General features: G+C 39.1%; 1 protein-coding gene across 1 annotated transcript in view; it reads right to left on the bottom strand.

Moving 5' to 3' along the window:
* Positions 1–809: 809 nt before the first annotated feature.
* Positions 810–9776, bottom strand: part of LOC309390644 (cilia- and flagella-associated protein 337-like) — a 42472-nt gene continuing 33505 nt past the window's right edge. Inside the window, exons 26-30 of the mRNA XM_081950196.1 lie at positions 8370–8409; positions 8203–8291; positions 5363–5538; positions 3493–3593; positions 810–3407 (exon numbers count right to left, since the gene is read on the bottom strand). Of these exons, the coding sequence (XP_081806322.1) occupies positions 3227–3407; positions 3493–3593; positions 5363–5538; positions 8203–8291; positions 8370–8409 (587 nt within the window). The 3' untranslated portion in view covers positions 810–3226. The remainder of the gene's footprint in view (positions 3408–3492; positions 3594–5362; positions 5539–8202; positions 8292–8369; positions 8410–9776) is intronic.

Here is a 9776-nt window from a genome sequence, read left to right as displayed (position 1 = left end):
AAACTGTTCTTGAATAAATTTGCTAATCTTCAAATTTCAACCATAGTAAATGACAGACAAAAAAAATATAAGCAGATGTTGGTAGCTTCATTTCAACTAAAATGAAAAACGTAGAAACAAACTGGGAATTTTTGAAAGGTAAAAAGCTTTCTAAATAACCTTTATGATAACGCAGCAGAAAGTGCTAGCTTTGGTAGATAGTGTGAGCAGGTCATTAATAAAGAATTGGATTAAACATTTATGGTAATAGTGACAAGACACAAGACCTTTGCTTTAATGAGCTGGGGAAAAGGTGTCCCTTAAAGCAGTGGTCTTGAATTTAGGATTTTGCACGTGACCTTTTATGCATTTTATATGTGATAAATTGGGAGTAGGATTGTATCTATGCGCAGTAGCACATAGTCTATTAAATCCAAAATGTTAAAGGTCAATTAAATATTGTGGTAGTTTGAGGAAAAAAGAATTAAGAATAAAGCTGAGTTGATAGGTAAGAACACTCGTTTGAACTAGGGGAACAGAATAGAGGTGAATGTGTTTTGAGTATTGCACAGTAAGAAGCAATGCAAAAAAGTTGAAAATGAAAAGTGAAGTAAAACAATAAACCAAAACTAAGGTTGAGTTCCACATTTTGTGAATAATTCAGATTATAATTTCAACTGTTTGATTCAGAATATTTCCATGTAATATTTCATTGATAAAAGCTAATGGAAGAAAAATGAAACCATTGGAACAAGAGGCCAATGCCACCTTAGGAGCTGTGAAGGTAATCTTCAAACATCCAGATAACCACAATATTTTCTATTGCTTTATTTGTATCACACTTGGGTAGTGTTTATTTTGAAAAGCATTACCCTGTCACAATCCAAGTGTCTCTTGGTAGTTTACAGTATATAGAAAACAAGGATTAAAACTTCCAAGTTCAGGTTAAAACCAATCTCAATAACCACAATAAGTTTCTGACACGTGACCATTAAAAAGGATACAAAAATAAAACAAAAATCAAGACCAGATAGCATTCAATTCTAGATTCTGCACACATACATGTGATGCCATTTCTCCCTGGATGTTCTAATACACTAGTCTGTGGCTGATTAGAGTAGATGGTGCTGGAGGTATTTAAATGCCAAGACAAGTAGCGTTATAAGTTAAAACCAGCACTATAAATTCTATCTAGCCAATTCAGGGCCAGCAGAACTAGTGTGACCTGCTCCCAGCTGTGAGAGCAAGGAAACATGCAAGCTGCCATTTTATGGACCATTTTGAGTTTCCTGGTAACTTCTAAAGCCCATGTGAAGCACATTCTGACAGTCTTTTCAGAGGTTAATGAGAACATGAGTTACTTTAGCCAGGTCCTCCTTACTCCAATTAGTGTATTTCTGTAATTAGTACACCTGCCAAAGCTGTGCATAGATCCCTCTGACCATGGTTTCTACCTATCGTTAAAGCAGAAGATGCATATCCAGAATGACTCACATATTGCAGACATGCTCTTTCATGAGTAGTGCCTGCCTATCAAAAAATGATGGCAATGGAGGATTCTGATGTACAAACTGCTACTGTAATTTTACTAGGCTTCCAACTTCAACCTGTTCTCTCCCATCGAGATGCTTAGAGACTCCAGGCATTGGGAAAGGACATTGATAATATCTCCCTTACAGCCTGAGATAGTGATGTACAGATTGAGTATCATCAGCCTACAAGGAATAAGATGGTGAAATGGTCTCAGCTAGCTACTTCTATATATTTAACAAATGAAGGAAGGAATGGACCCTTTGCATCCCATGTGTTGGGCCACTGAGCTGCTTTTTGTTCCCCACATCACAGTCTGAAATGACTCACTGAGGAAGGAATAGAAACATTACAAAACAATGCCCCCAATTCCCAACCAATCGAGATGGTCCAAGAGGATATTATGATCAGTGGTATTAAAAAAACATCAAAAGGTCCAACAGGGTCAAAAGAGATGCACTTTAAGGCCTGACACAAGTTATCCTAGGGGTGACCAATGCTATCTCCATTCCATCCTCAGTCCTGAACTGTGTTTGAAAAGGGTCCAGATAATTTACTCTGCAGGATGCTGTGAAATTGTCAGCCACTACCATACCAACAATCTCCCTACCACCACTACGTACACACGATGGTAGTTCTTCAAAATCCCTGAATTGAAAGGTAGATTCTTCAGAAAGGGGTATACCACGTTTGCTGGAAGCTCTGTCTCCCAGGAAGAAACGGTGTGCAATCTCTTGGATCAAAGTATGATATTAAAGAAACAGCTGAATTGGAGTACAACTTCCACCATTCCAACAATTACCATCTTGCTGAAGTTGACAAGAACTTTTGAAGTCCAACAACATCTGGAAAGTCTTGGTTCTTCACTCCTGCAGTTTGAAATATTTTGACGAGAGAACGGGCACCTGTTGGTTCACGCTGCCATCTAAACCTTTATGATTTGTCTTGCTTTGATTTCTGATAATTTAGTCAAAATTGTCTGTATGCCATGATTTATAGTCAGTGGGCAGCTTGGTCCCTTCATTATATACAGCCTCCTAAAACTTTTTTGCTTTTCCCACTACTGAATTTAAGTTTACATCATTTTGAGATGAGCAGGCCAAACACCAGTGTATTTGTGGGGTAGGTTTAACACAACTTTTAAAAATGTACCAACCAAAGAAATACAGTTTAGCACATTGTGTTGTCCTTCAACCCCTTGCAGCTAAGTACTGTCACATACACATTGGCCATCTAATGAGAAGGAAGGACTCACTGGAGAAGAGCCTAATGCTTGGAAAAATTGAGGGCAAAAGAAGAAGGGGACTACAGAGAATGAAGTGGCTGGATGGAGTCACCGAAGCAGTAGGCATGAGCTTTGATGGACTCCAGAGGATGGTAGAGGACAGGAAGGCCTGGAGGAACATTGTCCATGAGGTCGTGATGGGTCAGACACAACTTCGCAACTAACAACAACTGTCACATAAAATTTGTTTAGTTTAAGTCTCTACACTCTAGCCAAGTACTGTATATTACAATCTGTGTCAGTGGTTTAGAAAATCTTTCATTAAATGTGAACCCAACCAATTGTGCCTAATTCTGTAAAACACAATTAAGCAAACCATGGCTTAGCATGTGTGAAACAAGTCTGCAAAACAGTATCAATTATTAGGTTTAACAGAAAATTATCTGAATTGGGTAAGTGTCAGTTATGAGATTAACAAGTTACTGAAGTATATTACTGCTCTGTTGCTCCTTGATAATTAGCCCTGAATATGTCTACCCCAAGGACAGACAAATCAGGTTTCTCACAGTTTCCTGGGAAATTATCAATTTCATAATAGTCGATGGCATGATAAATGCTTGGTCCCCTGTGTTTAATCCATCTATTTGAAAGCTTGGATCTCTCATACTTCATCCTAAAAAAAAAAAAAAAGGAAATTGCAGGTAGAAAAACAACACTCTGAAAACGTATCCATTCATTTATCAACCTCAACTTCTTACCGCCTGCTTGAAGCTTGTGAGTAAAGCCTCTTGTTAATTTCTTCTTCAATATCCTCATCCGTAACAGTAATTTGTGACGAGTGTGGGTTATAAATAGCCTTCTGATGAAAGTATAAAGACAACTAATGTTAGCATTGTCACTGCAATCACATTTGCTGCCATCATAATGTGATTACAGAACTCTGAGCAAATTATGTCAGATGGCAAAAGATTAAAATAAGGATAGGAAACATTCTAATTTTCTAATTGCTATATAGCCGTGATGGCAAACCTAAGGCACGCGTGGCACATGGAACCATTTGTTAGAGCACACGAGGCGTTGCCCTGTCAGCTCCAGCATGCATGTGCATGCTAGCCAGCTGACTTCGCCCTTCTTTTAAGGCCATTTTTGGCCCTCTGGAGACTGCCTTGAAGCCTCCGGAGTGTGAAAAACTGGCCCTACGGGCAAACCGGAAGTTCAGGAACAGATTTCCAGTTTGCTTCTAGTGCTGTTTCTTGCCCTCCGGAGCCTTCAGGAGGTTTCCCCGAAGGCTCCGGAGGGTGAAAAATAGCCCTATGGCCAAACCGGAAGTCACTTCCAGTTTGGCCATAGGGCCGTTTTTTCACGTGGAGCCTTCAGGGAAGCCTCCGGAGGGTCTCGGGGGGGGGGGGAGGCTGCCTTTGCCCTCCCCAGGCTCCTAGAAAGTCTATGGAGCCTGGGGGGGGGGGGCGAAAAACAGGTCCATTGTGCGCCAAAAGTGGGGGGAGGGGGTCACACGCATAGCATTATGGGTGTGTGGGCACACCTGTGCACAACCCCCCCTGCGCTCCCCCCACTTTTGGCACGCGATGGGAAAAAGGTTAGCCCTCAGTGCTATACAGTAATACTGACCCCTAGGTTCTACGTATTTATATGCATAGTTGCTACAAAAATATGCGCAGGTTGTTTCAGCAGGATTGCACATGATATCTTATTATCAGGTGTATTTTCTTGCCCTCACAGGAGAATTTGTGTATTATTTCTCATATGCTGCTGAAAGATTACATTTAATACCTGTTGACTATATAGCTAATCCTCAAATTATGACCACAATTGAGCCCAGCATTCCTAAGTCAGTTGTCAATTCTGCCCCATTTTATGACCTTTCTTGCCACAGTTGTTAAGTGAATCACTGTGTTTGTTTAGTAACACAGTTGTTAAGTGAATCTGGCTTCCCCTTTTATTTTGCTTGCCAGGTCACAAAAGTTGATCGCATGACACCAGGACACTGCAACCATCATAAATATGAACCCAGTTGCCAAGCGTCTGAATTTTGATCATGTGACTATGAGAATGGTGCAAGGGCCGTGTGAAAAATGGTCATAAGTCACTTTTTCAGTGGTGTTAAATTGTCACCTAATGAATTGTTGCAAGTCAAGGACTATAGATGATTCAGGGTCTGTATGATTGTGAGTGCTATTATTGGTTTTAAGCATGATTTACAACCTATAACTTTGCTAATCATTTGTTTTATTAAGAACTAGAAAAAACACTGCTATTATTCCCATAGTGGCTATTTACTAGAAATTAAAACTTGAAGTTGAACTTGAAACCAAACCTTATAATAAAAGCCTCTAGGTCTACCTAATAAGAAGGCTTCATATTGAGGGAGAAATGCTAGTATCCCAGCTCTGTAAGAGTGGAGTAGACACTAGAGCAAGAGGCGTAGTGTTAGGAAGAATAAAAGGAGTGAATTTAAGAACAAATAAAATAAATCACAAGTTGATCTGGTTATTCTGTGACAGGAAGTCTGCCCACACTGACCATACTACATCCCAGTATAGTTTACATTTTTTCCTGCAAGCCGCGCCAAAGCATAGTCTGTGTAACTTATAGTTAACATAATAAAACCTTGGAAGGATTTTTATTCTCATCTTGGCTGATGATCTGCATGTCAGAGGAAGTGTCTTCCAGCATAGGATGTATGGGCATACTCTGTGGATCTATCAAAATCTCATAAGGGACCATGGGATGTTTCCAGGAGGATCTGTTAAAAATTTCCCAAGGTTCTTCCTGGCCAAAGGTTCCTATGAATGGAAGAAGGAAATATACTGCAATGCTGAAACTAGCAAATATGAAGAATCTGAGACCAGACAAGACGTAGTAAAACAGATGACAGGTGCCTTCAAAGTTCAATGCTGAGAAACGTACTCCCCCAAAAAGTTAATTATTCATTAGTGGGAGAAAGAGATGCAGGCTAAAAAGGGAACTAATATATAAATAATATATAAATACAATTAGATTTGCATATACTTTGCCATTATAAGACTTTCTTTACCATTGTAAGAGCTTTCACATCTGCAAAACCTAATCTTAGCTTCATTTTTAATGTTAACTCAAGAATCTACTTTTGCATTCCTAGAGAATAATGTATGGCTATGCCCAGGGCAAGGCAATGATAGAAACTCCCAAACAGACTTATTAAAGGAGGATCATTCTGTGAAAATATCTTTGAAGAAGATCAAACATATTATTACATAATGATATTATAACAGAACATTTTATATATTGCTCAAACAGAAAAAAAGGGGGGCTGGAAAAACTGCTAACATATCATTCATATCTGATAGTCCACTCTTTCATTACAGACCAAGGGAACAAAGCTTATATTACAAAACCATTTTTAACACCAAGCTGAATGTGGACTCAATTATGCTCAGAATAGATGCATTAAAAGCAATAGAATTATTTCCCATGGTTTGGTCTAAGCATGGCAATGATTACGTTCACAAAGCTAACTTGCATGATTTTGTCTTAATATGTTTTGTGAACCTAACTATTATTTGTAATATACAAATCCAGCTATTTGTTTAGTCAATAAGCCTTATAAACAATGAAACAAATTGTGTAAGCCCAGTCAAACCTAGGTGTAGATTGGATGCTGCCAATTACATCCAGTATGCGCATAACTATTATTGCCATGATGCCACTGACTTCCTGCTTTTGTTAACATGTGCAAACTTGATGGGCACGTATAATTCAATAGAGAATATATGAAGCTCAGGGTTTAATTATGGAGTCTCTGAGCTTGGTCGCTTACTTGCAGATGTCTCATTACCCAACTAAGCAACATCATCAGTGCATATAGAAATACATTGTCCATAGATATTTCTTTCAAACTGGAGTCTATTAGAATTGAAGTAATAGTGCTCCAGGGATTCATGTAAGGCTACTCACATGGTAGCACACTTTACAACCTTAATCAGTGGATTTTAAGGTTGAAAAGGCATAGAGGATTACAGTGAAAATATGCATGGAAGATATTATAAAAACGATAACATGAAACTGAATAATGTTAGGGCTACTGTAGTTGGATTGCTAAAATCCAAATAACCATTAGATGGCAGCAAACAGATACAGAGAACTAACTCTTTGCTATCTTTACTGGGCAGAGTTTTGTAGCCCAAATCTGGTAGCTCTAAAGAAGATGTGGTCTTTCGTAGAAAAAAACTACTTCTTTTTCACATAGCAAAAATTCAAAGCTAATTACATGTAGTTCTCATTTATATTAATAGGACTGATTAACCAACTGATAAGACCAACTGATTAACTTGCTTTATTATGAGCAATCATATATTAGTACAATTAAACCTGCATCAAGTTCATTATATTATGTCCACTGATAAAAATAAATAGAAAACAGCAGACAGTTCAAAATCAAATAATTCATCACACTAACAAAATAGTCGCAACAAAATAGTATCTAATTTTTTATTTTTATATGCTTTAGGCTTTTCTCGTTCTTTCCTTCCTCTTTCCTTCTCCAAAGGGATTATACCAGGGGTGTCCAAACTTGGGAACTTTAAGACTTGTGGACTTCAACTCCCAGAATTCCCCAGCCAGCTGCTGGCTGGGGAATTCTGGGAGTTGAAGTCCACAAGTCTTAAAGTTCCCAAGTTTGGACACCCCTGGATTATACAAAGGAAGAAAGGGAGGATGATTAAAAATTGCAGACTGTTTTGTACATATTTTTTTAAAAAAGAAGCAGCAGTGTTATTTTGCTACTGCGAAAAAAAACCCCTCTCCCCTTCAACCCTGGAGTCATCTTTGAGCATCTTCAGGGTTGCCACAGCGAGGCTGGATGGAGCTATGGGAAAAGGGAGGGGGGAGTAGAAATAGCTGGGGGAATACATAGCCCAAATAACATTCTTCCTTCTGGGAACCAGGGACACTCTCACCAGCACCTGGAGGGCATGGATGGGAGGCATCTGGGATGGAAAGAGAGACCTGATTGGGGCATGTGATGGTTGTGTGTGATGGGGAGAGGAAGAACTTTGGATTTTGAACTGGGCAGGGAACTTCAGATTCGGGTTTTCACCAGCTGTGCCAATGCCTAATAAATCTATACTTTGAGGAACCCTGCCTTGGAGTTTTGATCTCGTAGGGTCTGTTACTTGGAACCCTGACATCCACTACATCTTAAATTATACTAAATTATAGTTTATCTTATATTGTAATGTAAATCATTCTCATTTATCTGATAAAACTCTTACTTGATGATTTATTTAAAGTGCCATAAAGTCAGGCAATAAAATTGTGTCATGGTTTTCCATTGCATTATAATGATAAACAGAAAGATATATATTTAAGTCAACTCTGTTACTACAACTATCCAATTTCCCTTCTTCTAAGTGTTTATTAACATTTAAGGTATCGGATTATGCTCATGTTTTACAAACATATTGATTTACCAATGTACTCTCCATTCAGACTCCACAAACGAATTGTACAATCAATAGAACAGGATAAAAGGATATTATCTTCATCTATAACTTCTAACCTGTGGATTGAAAGAAAATAATCAGACCTACTATATAAGCACAAATTAATCTTTTGTAATGGTTAAGATCATACTTACGTTAGAACCAGACCTAAATGAGCTCGCCAATGGTTCACATCTGAAGCAACGAGAAAGAAAAATATAAGTTTATTCATGGACTGTTCAGAATTATATTAATAGAGAAAAACACTACAGCAATGATGGCGAACCTATGGCACGGGTGCCACAAGTGGCACACGGAGCCATTTGTCAGGGCACGCGAGGCGCTGCCCTGTCAGCTGGCCAGCGTGCATGCGCACGCTGGCCAGCTGAGTTCACCTTTTTAAAAGCTATTTTTCGCCTTTCCCAGGCTCCAGATGCTTTATAGGAGCCTGGGGAGGGCAAAAAGAGCCTGCCCCGCCCCCCCCGGAGGCTTCAGGGAAGCCTCCGGACGGTCCCTGAAGCCTCCGGAGGGCCTCCAGGGGGTCAGGGGAGGCTCCTTTCACCTCCCAGGCTCCTATAAAGCCCCTGGAGCCTGGGGAGGGCGAAAAAAGCATGTAAAAATGGGGGGGGTGTCACGCGTTGTGCGCGCATGCGCACTGGGGGGGTCGTGCATTGCATTATGGGTGCAGCACGCCCGCACTCGCCCCCCCTGCGCTCCCCCCACTTGTGGCACGCGAGCCAAAAAAGGTTCGCCATCACTGCACTACAGTATATATATTAAGGTCTTGTATTTAAACATATAATACGTGAGACCTTAAGACTGTAGTCTCTGAAAATATCTGAGTACTGAAGAATGAGGTTATAGGGGGAATGTAATTTTGGAGCACCTCGTTCTACTCCTGTTAAAACTTCCATAGTATATACTCACTAGCATTCAGAACAAGAAAAAAAATCAATGGAAATTTTGTGGACTCCAATATTCTTCCAGTCTATATAGCACTCACTTTCCCTTGCCCACAAAAACACCCGCCATACAAAGTTTACTTCAGGCTTGGAGAGGAGATAAAAATAATTCCATAACAAGGACTGAAAGAAAATAAACGGATTCATTTTTCCTGCATTTTAGCTTTTAGGAAGATTCCAAATTCATATCCCTCAAAATACAGGTACTTTATCTGCTAAAATAAAGAAGACTAGGTCTCTTTTCTATGGGAACATCCATAATTTACACAAAGCATGATTTGAACAACATATATGTCTTATTAAGAAACAACTGACTTGAGTAATAATTATAGGAGGCTGGCATCCAGACCAAGTGCAATATGTAGACTTGATCTTTAAAAGAAAGATTACAGAATAATGACTTAAATACTCCATTCAAACTTGCCTCTTACAGCTTTTATAAACATAATATTTTCTCTATTGTTTCTTGTCTATTGCAATAATTAAATAGGAGTACTTCATATAAAAATATAATAAAAACAGCTCTTGATTTTGCATTTTAAGTGATTATTTCACCAGCCTTATTGAAGAATAGTGCCTGTTTATAAAATTAAACCATAC

The sequence above is a fragment of the Natrix helvetica genome, assembly GCF_964273705.1.
Source record: "Natrix helvetica genome assembly, chromosome: 4".
Classification (NCBI taxonomy): domain Eukaryota; kingdom Metazoa; phylum Chordata; class Lepidosauria; order Squamata; family Natricidae; genus Natrix; species Natrix helvetica.
Note: the sequence above shows the minus strand (reverse complement) of the source record. Positions and strands in the feature narration are given on the sequence as shown.